At 40.9% G+C, this 19223-nt stretch overlaps 1 protein-coding gene across 1 annotated transcript in view; it reads right to left on the bottom strand.

Moving 5' to 3' along the window:
* The window catches only part of VSTM4 (V-set and transmembrane domain containing 4), a 39195-nt gene that overhangs the window by 2892 nt on the left and 17080 nt on the right, over positions 1-19223 (bottom strand). Inside the window, exons 5-7 of the mRNA XM_026076872.1 lie at positions 16291-16324; positions 10446-10558; positions 9523-9584 (exon numbers count right to left, since the gene is read on the bottom strand). Of these exons, the coding sequence (XP_025932657.1) occupies positions 9523-9584; positions 10446-10558; positions 16291-16324 (209 nt within the window). The remainder of the gene's footprint in view (positions 1-9522; positions 9585-10445; positions 10559-16290; positions 16325-19223) is intronic.

Here is a 19223-nt window from a genome sequence, read left to right as displayed (position 1 = left end):
AACTAAATCTGTGTATGCTTTCCCCTTTGCTGTTTAATTGCATTTTGTGTTATGTTTCCATTTAGAAAATGCTGCATGTCCTAAAATAGCCGCCCCAACGCCCAGCTCATGTAAATTTTAGAACTAAGATTTATGAAATCATATTGTCCAGGTGTTTTATTATATTATCTCAAAATTGCATTGTTTTCCAGTGTAGATTATCTCTTTATTCTTACTTTATTCTATTATGTTTGGATATGAAAAATAACACTAGATTCCCCAAAACAGGTCATTGGGCAGTAGTGGCTGATGTGTTGCTTTCATACATTTTTATGATGTTCCTATAGTAAACATAATTTAATAAAGCCAAAACACACTAAATAAATAATTGCATCTAGAAAAGCAATAAAACCAAATAAAATTAGTACTTTCATAAGTGGAAAAGGTACTTCAATTACTGCTACAAGCAACAGCACACCATAAAATGTGTAGAATAATTTCCCTTATGCATATTTCTAGTATGTAATAATTTGATTGAAAATATGAGGAAACACACAGGAGGTTCAAAATTGTGAAGGGTATACGGTTTTCAGCAAAGGATGTGTAATAACAGTGCATGGAAGCCAACACTACTTTAAAGTACCTATGGTAGCCAGGTTTTTTTTCCAGCTGCTCTTCTGTACTTCATTTATCAGCCATATGTTTAATTTAATTTTGATAGTTTGTTTGTCCAAAAACAATTTTTTGAACAGGCAGGGAAAGAAAACTAATTCCGCGATTTCATTTCTCATTTGGTTTGGATAGCATTTTGGCAATGTAAACCTGGAATCCTGCCACCACCTCCTTTTTGGAACAATAGCATGACTTTAATAACTAATGTTATAGGTGGGACAGATACTAGGACTAGGACAGCGAGTGACTGGCTGTTCACCTCTCTCTTCCCATCCTGACTATCCACCTAGGAGTTCATTCCGATTCCTATGGCTACAACATCCTTTTTGAAAAATTAGATCATTGTCCCAAAATGGTATTGAATGATTTCTTCAAATACAGTTCTGACACTTCTAGATGCACTCTTTGTCTTGTACATCTATTTTCTTCTTGTTTTGGGATCATATACTTTGCAGAAACATAAATTAGGAAGAATCATCATTTTCCAGTGTGTCTCCTGGCCATTAAAAACATCATTCATCTTCCAGGTCTCCTCCAGTTTAATTTTACTTTGTTCCAGTGACAGGGCTTCCCATGGGCAACTATTCGAAAGAGTTCACTAATAGCAACATTTTCTCAATAAACAGTCTGCAAAATCTATCATATGAATATTAAAAAGAAACTGTGTTATACATAGTTTTGTTTTAATTGGCTTTGTCTCATATATAAGTGCTAGAAAAGACCTGTAAGGGTTGTATTTTAATGAAAATGACTCTGATCTTTGTGTCAAAATTACCAGGAATGTCAATTATGCTCTTCCCAGTATTAGCTGGGTAATTTCTAGGAGGCCTTAAGGATGTTTACTATGAGCACTGCCAGACTGAAAGTTCATAAAGTTTTAACTAAGGCCACTTTTATCCAAATTCATAATTTGGATTATAATAATAAACTAAAAAGGCAAATAATAACCTCAGAATTTCAACTTGTCTGGAAAAGTACCTGATGCCAACTTTCACTTATGGATTGTTGCACACTCACTGTTTCATGATCTCATCAGTTATCATAAAGATGACAAAATGAATGTGAATTTTTAAATTTAGGGGAAAAAAAAGTATTTTCCCCCTGATTCTAGTTTACCAAGAAAAAGAAGGTCAATTCTCAGTTCAGTTTAATCTCAATGTTTTAGCAACTCTTGCTGCGGACATTTGCCATGAAATTCAGCATATACATGATCACATGTGAGAGAAGTTGCTTGGGATATGATGCAGAATGAATTTAACAAGGGACCAAGGCTAGAAAATTTTTTATAGACCAAATTGCATTGTCACCTCTGAATTTTCTGGATTTAAGAGATACATGTTCCAAGAAAGTTCCAGTCAGAGCTTTATAATATTTTTATTAACTCATATTTCCTGCAGAAGCACTTAAAAACTGAAACTGTACCCTCACTGGCAGGCACATGCTTGTGGGTGAATGTATTAGATCAGCAAGAGTAAAACTGTGCCTATTATGCATATATTTCCTGGCCTGATTGCCAATACATGGGGTTTGGTCACCTATAGGAGGACCACACTGTGCTGCTGGGTGCAAACTGTGGAGCCAGGGGGATGCTCTAGGAAATGCTAATTGGAAAGGTACAGAGACAAGAGGTGGTGGTGATATTTGTTTGGTCCAGCCACTAGGAATTGCACTTCTCTCCAGGTTATTCCACAGCACAAAGCACGCAACCATGACTCAATGCCACAAGGTAGCTCTCTTTGGCAGGCGCTTGCCAGAACTATCACTTTTTCTCTCCCTTTCTCTTGCACAGGCCAAACAGATCTTGGGCCTTTTCCACTTCATATTTGAGAAACATCCTGTTTTGTACTCACGCTCTGTAAAGAGCTCCACAGGAAAAGTGCCGATACTGTCCAGATGGCATGGCTCAGGAGCATCCTATGTCACTGCCTGAGCACTCACAGAAGCAAAAAGTGTCTAGACAGGACTCTCCAGGCCAACTGGATGGGCTTTGGCCAAAGGGACAGACCATTGCTTCCCTCTGCATGAATGCACAGATGGGAATAAACTGCATAGTGTGTGCAGTCCAAGGGAAAGGGGCTATCTCATCTTTTCCTCTGCATATCTCTTTTCACAAGCATCATTTTTTGGAATCTGCGGGAGGGGGCAGAGTCAGAGGCTTCCAGCTTGGCCGACGCTGGGGGGTCAGCTACAGAGATGAAGGCAAGAGTGTATTGAAATGAAGGCTCAGCATATTTGGTGCACGGGCTGCAACAGATTCACCTTCCTGCCAGCAAGGCCTGGAGAAGGGACATGTGTCCAGGAACCCAATGTTGTTAGCTCATGCCTCAGCTCCTGCTCACCTGTGGCACTGCAATTACAGGAGCACCTGTATCTTTGAAAGGACGTCAATAGGGAAAGGATACTTGACAGGCCTTTCTGTACCGGTAGCGGGAAATAAGGAGCTGCACTGAGTCCCTCAGGATGGGATAGCTGGAGGGAAGTGGTGCAGCCACTCTTGGTCTCCTGCTGGATGCCCTTCCCAAGGAAGGGGCAGGAGCATGATCTAATGAGATCTCAGCTCTCGACCAGCCCTGTGGTGAGCATAGCCACCCTTGAGAGAAATGCTTGGCTGACCTTTGCCCTGGTCTAAAGCTTTATATAGCAGGTGGGAAGCATTGGGGAACAGAGAACATTTTGATGGTGTCCGGATGGTGAGAAACGTCTGGTGCTGCTTGGTGCCCACCTGGTTCCCAAACACCTGGGCCCAATACAGAAACCTATATGACAAAACAAAAGCACTTTTCTCCATCTGTGGCTCCTGCCTTGTCTCTGGAACTCATTTTAGATAATTATATGGGCTTAAATCAGCCCTAGGGAGTCTAACGTGAGTACCGGGAAGTCTGTTTATTGACCTTTATGTTTGCCAAGTAGGATCAAAGGATTTGCTTTCTTCTCTAATAGAGGTCAATGGTGACATGTCAGAGGTGTTGCCCAAAAGCATGGTGGGCAGGCAGGGGTCTGTAAGATCAAAGACTGGAGGAGACTGTACCATTTCCCCCTCACCTGTGCAAGCCACAGAACAACTTGCCATGTGGAAGGACAGCTAACGAGGCAGAAAGTTGGAGATTCCCCTGCAAGAGAGGGACTTCAAAAGTGACTTCTGCAGACCTTCATGAAAAAATGAAGCTAGATTGTGCAAGATGAATTAGCCCTTAGAAATGAAGAGCAAAATGCAACTCCTGGCCAGTGAGAGCTCTGAAATATCAAGGGAGCCATTGTGTTCTGTCTGCCAAGGCTGAGAAATATGACATTGGAAAATTCTTGGAGTAGGAAGTGCGATTGTTGGTGGCACTATCAATAAAAAAGGCCAGTTTCTTTCCACTAAGATGTCTATTTTTTACTCTATAGGAAAGCCTTCATCACTGGGAACAATGTCTATAATGATTTATAAAGCCTCTCTCAGGCTAAATTTTGCTATGGAATCCCATGGAAGTTATGACAATGAGGTCAGGGGCAAAGATGATTCACTGAGTCCCATTGAATCATTTTGTTTTAAAGAAAGAAACTGAATCCCAGAAATAATAGGGCTGGTAGTGACTATAAAGAGTGATCTAATACATCTTTCTTCATTAACAGAATTAAATATAGCTGGCAGATGTTTGTCCAGCCTGCTTTGACAGCTTTTGGGGAAAAATATCCTCACCTTTTCTACTGCTTTATTCCTCCTACAGTTGGAGAGTTATTTCTAGATTCTAAACTAAACCAACATTGCTGGAAATCAGGCTGATTTCTTTGTATCCTTCAAAAAAGGCCCAAGGAAGCAAACAAAGTTTTTCAGTTTTCTGGTGACACTTCTGTTACTCCAAACGTGACATTACACATAAATCATCTGCTGTGCATTTTTGTAAATACACAAGTCTCAGCACAATTCCAGCAAGAGACTCTCTGTGTTTACACAAACTATTCCTCCTTGGGGGTAAAGATTGTGATCTGTGATCTGAATGTGAAAGCAGACAGAACTCAGCAGGAGTTTAATGTGTTGTGTTCTGAGTTTCAACCTGAATGTGGAAATGATATTCATAAAGAAGTATTCCTATGGACATCTCACATCCTAAGAAAAGACTGCAAAAAAGGATTATTTGTCTGGGCAGAGAGATAATTTGTGTGGACTGGATGGAAATAGTCAGAAATCACAGGGAGTCCAGGAAAAAATGTTCAATTCTTATTTGTATATCATACGTACAATGTTACTTGAAGTTTGTGGAGATCAATAATGCCTCGAGAAATTGGGAACTTAAATCACAGATTGTTACATATTTTGGAGGAAACAGGTCTTTTAACAGAGACTGGCATAGCTTTTAATTTAATATCATCCATGAGGAAGGGAGACCTGAGTGTTCCTGGACCCAGAACCCACAAATTACTAGATGGATGTATTTTGCTTTCTTTCTCTTTTTTAAGGAAAGGGCTAGTGTCCCCTACATGTTCAGAATAATCGGAAATTCTACTAATCATGCATAAAACTGACTGGCCTACCTTTTCTAGCTAGGTTAGTGATGAGTATGATATAAGACTGTCTTGAATGATATAGTGCTTAATTATAAGACTAAAAAAGAGGACAGGAAAAAAATCACCTCAGAAGTACGATCTTGCAATGGGTAAATTTGCTCCCATGTTCATGTGAGGCTGAATATACAGGACAACAGGCAAGGCCATAGTTTAGAACGCACAAACTCCCCAGCAAACAAAAATCAATAGCAGCTCCTTTGCATTTCACAACTCTCTGAAGCAGTAATCGGACTGCAGATAATTCACTCACACTTCTAAACTCTCTTCCCAAAAGGACTCCAAGGTCACTGGTTCTGTCATGCAGTGGATCTGGTTGGCTTATTGAATGATAGGAAGTGCGCTCCTGAAAGCTAAAAGTTGGAAGAATTTTTCAAGTGAGGGAAACCTAAGCTCCTGGGAAGATTTAGGAGCTTCTGCCTTCATTACTTTGTTCAGGAATATGAATTCAGGACTATTCTGCTCATGTAGGATATTGAGCTAAATGTGTAATGCTTAAAGCTTAATTTTGCTGAAATACATGTAGAAAATAATGAGACCTTCTCAGATACTTCCACAGGTGTCAAACACATGTTAGGTGCCTGCTCAAAGCAACACACTTCTGCCTTGCAAACATGGCAGGAGCAGGTAGGCTGTCCTTTGAATGAATGGTTGCAAACTGCAGACTTTCAGACACGTTATTCATTACAGAACATGCACTTTCAGTGCAGGGACTGTGTTGACAGGCACTGTCTGGCACTCGGCACATTAGCAGCACTTAGCCCATAATGATAGTTAAGGATGGGATTTTCAAAGCTGTAAAAGAAGTTTGGGCTTCCCATTTCCGTTACGTCTGTGAGAACTAGGAAACCAGATCTCTGAGCCGGCTTTGCAAATCTCAGCCTAAAATATGTAAGTGGGGCCTGAAAGAGGCATGCAGGCAGAATGAGCCTGAAAGATCATGAACTCACTCAAACTTTGCCAAAAAGGCTTCCAAAAATTTTCCTCAGTCTTGGATAGCTGTAAGCCCTTCCTCTTTCTCAAGCAGCTTTTATATCATTAGCATCATCAAAGGAAAATCTCTGGAATTATGTGGCTCCAGGCCCAGTGATCCATGTGGAGATGAACACTGCTGTCTATGCTGTGTGAGGTGTAGGGAGTGGGATGTTCCTCATAAATAGACCAGCTATGGTCACTGAAACCACGCTGCTTCAGAAATCACACAGGTCTAGTAAGTATTCTGCAATGGGTAACAAGAGAAGCCTTGAAAAGACACTGAAACCTTTTTATTTAGAAGATGTTCTAAGGCTGAAACTCTTGGGCCACCCCAGCTAATCTGTAGGAGGCAATGAAAGGCTTACCAGAAAATTTGCTTGAGGAAGTATAAGTTTTGTTTCTACCAGCTAAACTAAGCACTTATGACTGTAGCAGAACAGCCCTTAGAGAGCAGAATTTGTGGGCCCCTAGAATTTTTGTCTTCTTAATGACTCTTTGTGCTTCTTGTATGCCATAAAAAACATCCCTTTTTGCATTTCAGCATCTCTATTTCCTTTGATCTGTACACATTTTTCATTGATGCTAATAGAGAATGACACTGATGGGGAATATTTTTGCAACAAGGGGAGCATAGAATTGTTATTCTGGCTAAAGCAAAAGCAATATGACTTGAGCAGAGTTTTTAAAAGGCTTTACTCAAAGCTGCGGATTTGAACATGATATTAGGCTTTCTCTCTCTTTTTTTTTTTAATTTTCATTGAGATTGTGTCCATATTTTATCCAGGTTATTGTATTCTTGTAAAATTATACTGCAACCCACTCCAGCACGTTAACAACAAAAGAAATTCTCTAGCTTATTATAAACATCTTTCAAGAAACCAGAAGCACATGTCCTCTGGAAATAATTTTGCTGGTATTTAGGTTATTACAAAAATTTTCCCCAAACACCCAAATTATTTTGTAATGTTCCCTTAAACTCTAGTTTGTTTGCTTAGGTCTTCTAGAATATTCTCCTTGTGCCATGGTGTGGTACCATCCTTGGGTTGCCCTTGGGTGGTAGACTGTGTTCAGAAACTCAACAATCCAAGTCTGTCTCTCCAGTGACTACTATCTAGTAACTATGCACCACCAGTGAAAAAAAGACCAGCTGTATAATAATCACAGTTGGAAGGAATAAGTTCTTTTTATCCTGCAGAAATTTGGCAGGATGATGTTACATGTATTTCCTCCAAACAGACTGAAAATTTAAAACCTGAGAAATTTTTGACCGTTAAAAAAATGGGGAGGCAAGTTTACTTAAAATCAATTGAATGTTTCATTTAGATGAATTTGATAAGTCTTTTTTTCTGTAGTTGTTACCATTTTGTATCACTGCTGAAACTTCTTTTACTTCAGCTAGTTTAGGTTCTCACTGAAAGGTCATTTAAAAGCAGAGAAATGGGATTTTTTTCTGAGAATGGCTAGAAGAACACAAATGACAAACAGCTCTGGGAATTGTCCTGCCCGGCTCCTGAATGTGCCTTACTGACTGCTTTGGGTTTAGTTTACTTTGTCCTTTTAAGTACTGCTAGGCGAGTCTGGGGAAAATCCTTTGGATCATATTTGATGGGTGATTTTCTGACTAAAAACTAACACACATCTGTAGATAATGTGTTTTCTGCAGGCTACGATGTCTCTTCAGGTGCACTCTGAGGTGAAACATGAAAGGGAAAAGAGTGAGCTAGGGAAACAGCTGCCAGACTAGAGTCCAACAGCAAGGCATTAAAACTGAGTCTGTTGTCTGCACACAACGTGGGGATTATCGTTGCATTAGGAAACAAAGCAGATTTCATTGTTTCAAAAGGCTTTTTTCCTGCTCCCCTCCAAAGAGTTTGAACCCTGCCTGAGGTTGCATAGCAGGAAGGGAAAAGCAAATAGCTATTTGTGGCCACATCCCTGGATTTACTCCAGAGAGAAAAAAGCATCTGGAAACAAATTTGTTTCAAGTTCAGCATGTGTTGATGTGCTTTACTAACCTGCAGGCAGAGTCTGAATGCTTTAACTGATGAGAGGGCTGAAGACTAAATGATTTCTAGTGTAGCAACATGCCTGGGCATGGCACTTAATGCTGTGTACACCCAGCAAAGGGTGACTGTCACCTCCTGACTGTGAGTGCTCTAATCTCAGCATAGCTGTTGTCTGACACAGTTACCTATGTGGATATAGGTTCTTTTCATGGACTTTTAATACTTTGCCTCTTTCTCTAGTGAGACCTGACCTATGTGAGGAGAGACTGGCCAAGGCGCAATCCCTGCATGACCAGGGGAGGAGAGGTGAGCTCTGTACCCACGCAGCCGTATTGCATAAGATTTTAAGCTGAGCTGTTCCCAAGTCACCTGGCATTGTGCCTGGGTATCCTGGTTTATACCCTGGCCATACTTAAAAGGGCAGAGAATATTTATGGACTATTGGTGGGCAGGTTCCCAATTCTAATCCTCATCTGCAATGAAGCCATCACAGAGGCACGTGGGGTATTCACACAGCCTAACTTTAGGCACCCACCTTCACTCAGGTGCCTAAGTTAGGAAGTTAGTCAGCCTGGGCTCTCTCTGTGCCAGTGAGGGGAAAAGGGGTCCCCAAAGGCAATTTAGAGCTTTTGCTCTGGCTCCTGCTCTGACTCACCTCTCTCTCTATTGGCTATATAGGGAGCTTAGCAGCCCATCCTCTTTATATAGGTAGCTAAAGTTAGTTGGTATGAAACTGTCTCTATTCCCCCTGGATGTCTTGGCCAAGTGCTGATTTGTTACTAAGGCATAAAAAGGTCTGTCCATTTATTTGATTTGTCCGGCAAAAATCCCAAGATTTCTTCAAACAGAAACTCATATCCAACAGAAACTGTCGTACCAGTTCTTCTTTTCCTTATATGAGCTATACACATGCCTATTTTGCCTGCAGCTTCAGTTATTGTTGACTTACACCACCGTAGGGCAGAATCAGGTCCCATAGTTCTGGCTTGAAAAATCTCAAAAGGAGTGTGACCAATACAGTTGTGATTCTGTCAGTAACTGATACTTTTCCCAAAGCACCACATCCCAGAAGCATGTGAGAATCAGTGGCAGGTTTCGTTTAAGAAAAGACTAAATTCGTAGACACAGTGACTGCAAGAAAGCTGGCAAACGTAATCCAGTGTAACCTAATGCTCAAAATTAAAAGGACCAAGACAATCCATCACATTAAAAGGAATTACTTAAAAAGAAGATTTGTGTGATTTTTAAGCCAACTTATAGTTTCTGAATCTAGAATTCTGGCAACATTAAAGAAATTATATTGAGAGAAAATATGGAGAAAATAATGTCATAGAAAACTACTTACCAGGATCAATTTTCTCTGAGGTTTCAACAGCTTGGGCTTAGGAAAATTATTGGCTATCGGAGCTATGAAAATAAATATTAAGGGATCATTTCATATTATCATAATTCACTGTTACTTTTAGTATATGCATTAGCAATTTATAAATTACAGATTAAGAGCAGATTAAGAGCAAATAAATACATGTATTTATCCCAGAGTTTAACTGTATTCCAGATAACATTTTTTTTTTACAATGAAGTATAGGGCTTATGAATTAGAAGTCATAAGACTAAGGAATCTGATCTGCAAAACGTGGCTGTTTGTGTGCAGAAGCCGGTGCAAATACATCTCTTAAGAACTGATCACTTGTGATCTAATGCACAGTACTTTAGTTCCTTTCCTTCCCCTCTCCCATTGGGCAGCCCTGGCAGTAGCGCTCAGAAAGCATACTCAAGAGTTTGTGTGATTGTCCTGAAGGCAATTGCAAATCCTCTTTGAAAATGAGGTCCTCAAAAGCTTGATCTTTAGCTGCTCAACTTGCACAACCTCTGCAAGTGCACCTGCACTTTTTAAGGGTGCAATGTGCTGACCTCCCCCATCAATCTATCCTCAACATGAAATTTCATCTTGCTTAATTTTAATCTTCTCTTTGGGTGGGGTAAATATTGTCCCGGAGGTTCCTCTATCTCTCTCCACTGATTTTAGTGGGAGCTGAGACCTCTTGTTTGGACTAGGTGACTAACCTTTGAATACCTGAAGTTAATGGGAGGCAAGAGCCTGGTCCCAGCAATAGACGCTGGCCGTTTCTTCCCCCACAAGAGCGACTGCAGGGTGCTGCATGGGCAGAGTCAGTGACAGTGCAGGAGACCTGACATCCCATGGTTTGCTGTCCCTGCACAGCTGTGCTCTGGATTTGAAATACTTCTGCACCTCTGTTTTCATACCTTTTGCTGGGATGGCTGGTGGTTGCTCCACTTTTTCCTTCTCTTTCTTTTTCTTTACTTTCTTGGGCTGTAGAGGGGACATGCTTGTCACACTGGTAACTGTCTCCCCTGAACTGGAAAGCAGAGATCCATGTGTGAGCAAAAAGTGAAGGCAATGATAGGAAAGAGAGTTTGTCCCTGAGAGTTCACACAAACATATCACCCTCCCCTTGTGAGAGTCCCTGGCCAGTGACTTGGTTTTTGACCCTGAGATATACTGAAATCCTCTTACATATATATACTGAAAAGCCTCTTACAGGGGCTTGGAAATGTTCTAGGCCTTGCATTTTTTCAACAATACAGCGTGGCTGAGAAACTCAAAAGTCTGATCTGTCCTGGCACAGAAAAGGCAAAATGTCTTTATAGGTTTAAATAGGACTCATTTCAGAGCACCTACTCCTTAGAAACATGTACGACTCTATTGCTGCATGCAGAATGATGTTGTACCCTTCCTTTCTTGAGGGCCAGAGGCACACACAGTTTAAGTGACTTGCATAAGCTCACCCAGGAAGCAGATGGCAAAGCAAAATCTTCAACACAGTTTCTGGGCTAAGACTGGCCAAATGGTCAGCAGGACAGGAGAGTGTGCAGCATGCCTTGAGTGAGATGCAGTCCTTCAGATAGCTTGCAAATCTGTAGTTGAAAAAGCTGGCCTTTTAGAAAGATGCCAGTGTGTTCAGTGCATATAAAATGAAGAAACAGTGTCCCAGTTTCTTAACTGTTGTATTTCACATTCTCCAGGACATCTGTGCTAAAAAGCACTAATAGGTATGAGAAAAGAGTACAGCAGTTTTACATTATAAACCCACTCCTATCCAAGAGGGCTTCTGTGTTTGGATTATTATAGTTAATTGTCCTCTAAGTATGACAGTTTTCTTATCCTTAGCATCTCCCAAAGTCTAAGGTAGTATATCCTGCTTTGAGTATTTAAGGGCTTGGATATGCAGTCAAGTTGCAGTGATTTGATTTAGTGACCATTTGTCAGCTGAGCTGTGGTAACTGATTGTGTAGGTGCTCTTAGCTTGCAACTAATGTGAGGTAAAATTGTATTGGCTTAAGTGGTAATGAAAGAAATCTTAACTTACAGCTCAGGTGGGAGGAGAGTGTATAGTGGTCAGTTATGATAACTCAAATGATGGAGGTGGCTTTGTAAGCAGTTGTTGCTCAGATGCATCTGACTATGGGCTCTTCCCAAGAAAGATGAATGCAATACGGGCTTGGAGACCTTTCTGTTCTGTGCTGGTGAGTTACATCATACAATGGGATCCCACCAGGGTCTCTATCGTAGTAATACTGACAACTGAATTCTGTGAATTTTAAATCATTTGTCCCAGGATGTTGTTTTTCTCCAGGTTCCTTCAGATAGTGAAACACTCTTTTTACCTTAGTAGAACAAAGTAGTGGGACAAAGTCTTAATGAAAGTTAAGATGTCTCAGCTATTGCCCACACAAGAATGACAAAATAACAGTCATTATCATTTTACACAGCTTTATGTCAAAATGAATGTCACTGCCATTGGTGAAATCACTCTGGATTTACACTTGCATAGATTAGAAAAGACGGCAGTTTGCTGATTTTACTTAGTTCTGTTCCATGTATTCTGTCAAAAACATAAGTTGGCTGCCAAATTTTTTTAAGTGTTTGAAAGGTAAAATGTTTTCATGATTTATAGATAAATCATGTCAATTATGTAAACTATGTTGTGTTGCACAGAAATAATTTCAAAGTCTGCCTGAACTGTTGTGAACCTATCCCACAACAACCATTTGTTACTATAAAAAATCAGAAAGTGAAATTGTTTAAAACCAGCAGGAAATGAAACTGTCCTGCCTAGTTCCATTGCCCAAACACAGCAGACTGCAAAGAACAAAAAATACCAAAAAGGGGATGAGAATGATTTTTTAATGTTTTTAGTTTTAATAATCCAAAGTCATTAAGGCAGACGTGTGGCTTAAAGATATTATTATTCTGACATTGCTTCTTTAAGCACAGTATATGAAAGGGCTTAGTGTCAATTCACCGCATTAGTTATTATTCCTGCTTTGTCACTGAGAAAGAGAAACTACAGAGAAATGTATTTGTGGCTTACGCTTTTCTTTTAAATACCAGGGCTATACAGGGTTAACTGACACTGGGAGATACAATAACTACACTTGCAGTCTCAGAAGTGAGTTCCTCAATCCAAACAAGGAGGCTCAGAAAAGACTCCTTGGCTCTGACACACTGTGTCTTTGTGAGCTTGTCTTGTTCTATGATTAAAAGGAAAGTCAATTTTTTATCTCAAGCTCCTCCTCCAGCCTCCTGGCTTGTATTTGAACAGTGTCACATTGTGCATTTCTTGAAGTATCTGATGTGCTTTTAGAGAGCAAGAAAAAGGCAGGAATTTGGGGAAAAAAAACACCTGTGGAAGGTGGCTAACAGCAGTTTCCCTGGAGGTAGCGACTGGTGTTTCTGGGACATGTCCCAAGAGCTGTCAAACTACTGTAATTTGGGGCTTTAATACCCTTATTAGGGTCAAGGATGCAGCACTTTTCCTGTGGTTGGCTAGGTCAGTTATTCCCTTTCCTCAAGGGTCTGTAGGGGGATAACAGAAAATTCACCCAAGTTATGAGAACTGCATTGATATCTCCCAAATGGGGGAGCTGTGTAAAGGAGCCAAGGGAGGGCTGGGTATTTGTGTCTGTCTCAGTCTGGCAGAATCTGCTTATATGATGTTAGATGACTACTGTGGAAACAAGACATTGAGACGGACAGCTTTCTGAGGGGAATGGTTTTTTCGCCTCAAATTGTTTTTCTCCAGAAAAGCAGCTGCTGAATGACCAAAGAGTTCAGGCCAAAACAAATAAATAAAAGACAGAAAAAAAGTCCCATTTTCAAAGATACACCTTTTGGGGGTTTTTGGTTCTGAAAACTGACAGAATGATCTAATAACAAGGGAGGTAATAACAAGGAGGATATTTAAGGAAAAAAAAATACCAGAAAATACAATTAAATGGTTTGGAAAACCCAAAATAACTGTATTTTTTATTTAGGTATTTATTTTTAAAATGTGGGAAAGAAATGGGTTTCAGCTGACTTATTTTTTCCTTTAATTTGTTATTGGTCAAGTAGCAAACCAAAACTCAACCATTTGCTTTGTTCTACTGAAGAAATTTGGATTTAATTTTCTTTTCTACCAAGGCCATGCTGTGAGACCTGGGGCAAATCACTTAGCACTTTGTGTCTTAGATTCCAGTTAAGTAAAAACACCATCATGATGTCAAGACATGAAATATTTTAAGATGGCTAGGTATTACTGCAGTGGGAGCACAGACATTTCTTAGACACGGGGCTATTAATGTAATTTTGAAACTGGATTCTGCTCTGATTTTGAAATGTCACTAAGGGAGTTGGAGCTGAGCCTCTCTAATCAAGGTTGAGTTTTGCACAGCATGGTCATTTTGAGTTGCAGGAATCTCCTACAAACTAGTTCGTCAGTTTGACCTAATGGACTTTAGACCCTGGCTTTTGCATCTGAATGTGCTGAAGGTCTATGACAAACTAACAAATATTTTTGTAAGAACAGGCAGGTGAAGAGAAGCTAGCTTGAAATGCATCCCCCATTTGGCCAAGTGCATAAATGAGATCTGATGAAACTTTCTGAGATTCTGGGTCGATCTGGGGACACTGATAGGATTTTTCATGTTTTGCTATGCAGGTGAATGAACTCATCTTATGCCTTTCATATCCTCTGATGCTTCAGACTGCCACTGAACTTCTAAATGTTGTCATTGCCTGACCATGGCACTGCTGAGGCACTGCTGACACTCGGCTGGGACTGATGCCACAGTCCTGTGCGGTGTTATGGCTGCAGAGAAGAGCAAATTCACGTGGGCTATATCCTGCACCCATACAAGTGGCACCACCTCACACAACTGCATCTCCTTCCCTTCAGTGGGATTACTCATAGCAGTCACACATCTGGTTGAGCCAGAATATATGATTTACTTGTCATTCAGGGTCTGTTTTCGTGATGCCTTGAAGTACATCCTTGGCTAGGAATGAATAGAAAAAAATGCTTTGCTTCAACTGTGGATCATAATATAGATCATATAATATATCTAAGATCAAATGTGCTTACACTGCATTAGGGCATCAGCAAGGTACTTAGGCATATGCTTAACTTTAAGTATGGGAACAATCCTAAAAAGTTCAAAGGACTTAATGGTTCATGTTTTGAGCAGAGGATGGAAAATAAAAGGTACCGACTGTGAAACATAACTAAAAATCTTGATACTGCTAATGCGTTGAGAGGCATTTAATTTTAAAGCCCTGAAATAAATGCACTTCAGACATGCATTTGTAGGATCAGGGCTTTCATTAGCACATTTTGCCACACTGAAATCCATTAAATCTTATTTTTATCCATATAGGGTCATGCATTACTTTTGCTTCCTGAGATTCCATTTTACAGTGAAGAAACCATGTTGGGTTGTTTTCCTCCTTCTATTCAGCCTACTGTGTTTAGTGTTTGCAGTAGTATCGCTATCACAACATGTATTCCCAGAGAGGCAAATTCTGTGATATAACGAGTCCTTTTATCTGACTGCCACTCTCCATTTTTTCACTGTTTTGACAGTCATCTTTTCAATTGGTTTCATTTTTCTCTTCTTGTGTTCTCTATCAATCTACTTTGATTTCCTTCCCCCTGCCCCTTCCTCTTTTGTTTTCTAATACCAGCTTTGTCCCAGGAGCTAATAAAGAAGGAGAAAAAAACAACATTCAGGGGAAAATGAAAATTGCTGAGCTGTCTCTGTAAATTTGTGGTGTGGTGCAATGGCTGGTCAGGGTCACAGAACAAAGATCTTCCAATGAATAACATCAAAGTTTCAGTTTGTACTGGCCTCTCCTGAACTCTCTATTGCTTTATTGTGACTTCACTTACTCCCTAGTGTCAGTTAGAATGAATACAGCGATTTTCCCATGAGAATGCACTAAAAATTACATTAGTTCAGGATTCAGGACATGCTATACTTGGCTTAGAATCTGTGCTAAGAAGATACTATGAGAAATAGTATCTGTGATACCTAGCGATACTGGATTTAAACTACAAGACTAGAAACACATGTTTTATGTCACTGCAAACTGGGAAACAGCTGTTATTTTGCATTATTATGAGACATCCCTCTTTAATCATTTTTGCTTGTAAAATACTCTGTCATCTTTCTTTTATTGCAGTTCCAGCACAGTTTGTATCTCAAGAAGCTCGTAAGTTAGAAACCAGTTAAATACCACCACACAAATCAAACCTTTTGGCCATCAGTAGAAACAGAAATAATGATTAATGACTGCAACAAAAGTAGTATCTTTCCCATCACTTAGAATCTTCAGCTGGGAACAGACCTAGAAAAAATCTGCTTTCTAGCCCCACTCCCAGTTCCTGGGTGCAGGAATTACTCAGTAACAATATGGTTTATTCTATGTAGGAGGATGATTTAGGTCACTCATTACCATCTGGTGAGGTGTTGGAAAACCTTAGGAAGTCACACAGAATGAAAGCAGGCTTCTCCAAAAAGCAATTCAGAGCATCAAGGCAAGGTTTGTCACTGACCCATCTGCAGGACCTACAGCTAGATAGTCTGAGTGGATCCTCCTTATCACGCACAGAAGGTGTAGGCTAAGGTGTTGGCTTTCAGGCGTGAGTAATGAACCTGGGACTCTATGTAGGCATTTTGGAAAACTTCACTCATCTTTTTCATTGTACATAGCAAAACCAAAACGGAACTGGTGCCTTGGGTTAGAATAAAGAGAAGTGTAATCTCCTACCTGTTCTGGGGGCATTTCACCAGGTAATGCTTCACTGTTAAAGAAAAAAAAAAAACAGAAAATGTGGCTTTACACCGACAGAGTTTATGAGTTACAAATGGACACTGCTCTCAGGACCTGTGCTCCTGAGACTGTGGAGATGCCAGCTTGTTACAGTAGGAGAGCTTTTAATCCTAACTGTATATTATGTTGTGAATTAAAGTCGAACTCAAAGAGATAGTTAAGCTTGGGAATGGTGGATGTACCAAACAACACCAAAAATCTGCTGTGGAAGTGCTGGGCGACTCACATTCCAGTGGTCAGGCCAGCCAAAAGACAGCTTGCTAAGGAAAAGCACAGCAGGCTAGTAATTTAAAGACTTTTGTTTTCCTTGTAGTGCCTCTGTTTATTTCCAGAAGCCTGAAATAAACCATTCATCCACAGGAGCCACTGCTGTTCCTAATGTAGACTAGGCTGTGGCCTCAGGCATATAGGAATTGCCTCCCAGGATCAGATCAGAGGTCCACTCAGGCCAGTGTCCTGTCTCTCAGTGTGAGCTGTATAAATCCTTCATGCTGCTTTGAATCAGTAGCCCTGAGCAAGGACAGCTTCCCCCCTGCAGCCTTGTAGGAGCCAGGGTTATTATGATACTCTTGTTGTGGCTTAGTGTCTTCTGTGTTCAGCCCAAGCCCTGCTGTGTGGCGAGTTTGGAGAAATGCAGGGAGGAGGAGAGGCTCTGACTCTTCTTATCAACCTACTGCCAACTTATTTCTCAGAAGGAAACCTGGCTGCATCCCTGGGCCATGATGTAAAGTCTAGTGCAACATAGACCCCCTCTCTTAATTTTCTCTGTTCCTTAAAAGACCACAAAAAACAGACAACACTGCACTTGCGTAATTGTGCCCATCCGTACAAAAAAATGTTCTCATCTGGTCTTACATAAGTTCTCCCATTCTAAGGAAATTCTAAGGCTCCTCAAAGGCTGGATTTTAGTCCTAACTGAAAAAGGGAGTAGAAAACACTAAGAACTGAGGCTAATACACCATGGCCAGGTCTCCATATCTAAGCTGGCCAAGGCAGGATTTCCATCTCTCTGTCTGGGTGGTTTCTTTACACATGTACCAACTATTGGCTTGGAGTTTATGGCAACTGGAGACTACTCCAGCCGAGGTGGTTAACATCTTAAAATCCTGGAGAAATGGGCAATGTCCTCAAGTTCAGCAAGAAAAAATCTGGATGAGAAGAGAAGACATTCCCGTGAAACTTCAAATAACAGAAATCTCAAGCCTAAGTGAATAATTATCAAAAGTTGTTGTTTATATTTTATATCATGTAATCAGAGCTCTCTGGGCACAAAATTCTCATTGCTTTTAATGGCAAAATATTAGGAGTTGAAATATTTCAGCTAAAATCAGAACTGCCTTTGTTCAAAGTGGCACCACAGTACTTTAGGAGTAGTCATTCCATTGCTCCATCCTTTCTCTTCTTTAAGCCAGGCTCTTTGTCCAGATGTATTCTCTACAGCATACTGCTTTCTTCTGGTAGTAGCCCTGGATACTTTCTTGGGGGAATACAATCAGCTGCAATATCCTGTCCCATTGACAATGGAGACTTAAGGCACGGGTGCTTTGGCTCCCATTTTGATTTTAATCCAAAAGACTTCAATCTTGCATTGAACTTCAGTTTTCAGGCTTTTAGTTTTTCAGCAAAAGATTGTCATTTTTCATGCAAAGGAAATGCTCATGAACAATGTTGGAATACCTTTGACTATCTCTAGGTATGTATTATGTGGCCCTGCCCTAGAGAGGATTCCTCAAGCCTTTGAACCAGGGATTGTGAAGAGCAACCTCTCCTGTAACAAAAGCATGGGCACAAGCTTCTACCAAAACCACAGAGGGTTTACTAGCTGCAACCATTGTTGCTTTCTAGTGTCCCATAGCTGCCCTATGCTATGGGCCATCTCCAGCTACAGTGCAGTTCCACTCAAACCAAAGGAGTTTCATCAGCAAGGAAATGGACCATTTCACCCTTTTCACATTAGAGCCCTGAGTTAGCCAGGTTTGGTCAGATATGCTCCAGAGGGATCATCTCCATCTTATTTACTGCAAATCCCAACCTTTAGTTTCATGTACAAGTTGTGTTTTCTCCCAGGCTGGGCTACCCTTGTAGATGGTTGGGCAGAGATCTCCTTCCCTCTTCCCCTGTGCTTATTTGGGTGTTTGCCTCTCTTCCCTATGTGTAAGGTGGGTTGTTACAGGTGATCCTCCTTGTGGCGGTAGGGCTGAGGAATGGGGGAGGAAGCTGAGGGCTGATGAGACTGAGCAGAGAACAGGAAGAAGCTTGAGAGGTGGTGATGTAAGGCTGGTGGGTGCTGAAGTGGTGGGGGCAGAGAGTAGAAGCTGTTGGTGTCACTTTGCTTTGTTCCAGATGCGTTCCTATGACAGGGATTTGAGTGGCAGGAGAGGTTCAGGAAGAAGCTTTGATAGAAATTTGTCCAGCAAGGAGATATTTTTGGTTGCCTTTGGTTCCTGACCTGCTCTCCAGGGGAACAGCAATGCCAGGCTTCTCTTGGAGGCCCTCTAAGGAAGATGGTATGATAATCACCTGATCTGAAAGTGGAAGACGACTGGACCTGGAGTCTGGCTGAAGGCCCAGAGTGAGGCTGAGGGATGATTGCTTTGCTGTGCTTTTTCTTTGCTCCCCTCCTCAAGGAAGGATGGGCTTTGTGATTTCACTGGAGACTCTTTTAATATGAAGTACTAGGATCTATCTATTGCAGCCCAGGATGGAGATACGGAGTGCCAAGGACAGACAGAAGGTAAGATAACACTTGCATGAAAGTACTGTTTTGGGGAGCAATGCCTTAATCTAACAATATCAATGAGAGAGTGCTGCTGTTGGCTGGCAGGCCAGGTATCTTGAGACTCTAATCCTTGGATGGTGCTTTGGAGAGG

The sequence above is a fragment of the Apteryx rowi genome, unplaced genomic scaffold (assembly GCF_003343035.1).
Source record: "Apteryx rowi isolate R43461 unplaced genomic scaffold, aptRow1 scaffold_440, whole genome shotgun sequence".
Taxonomy (NCBI): Eukaryota; Metazoa; Chordata; class Aves; order Apterygiformes; family Apterygidae; genus Apteryx; species Apteryx rowi.
The sequence above is the reverse complement of the archived record's forward strand: the minus strand, read 5'-3'. Positions and strand labels throughout refer to the sequence as shown.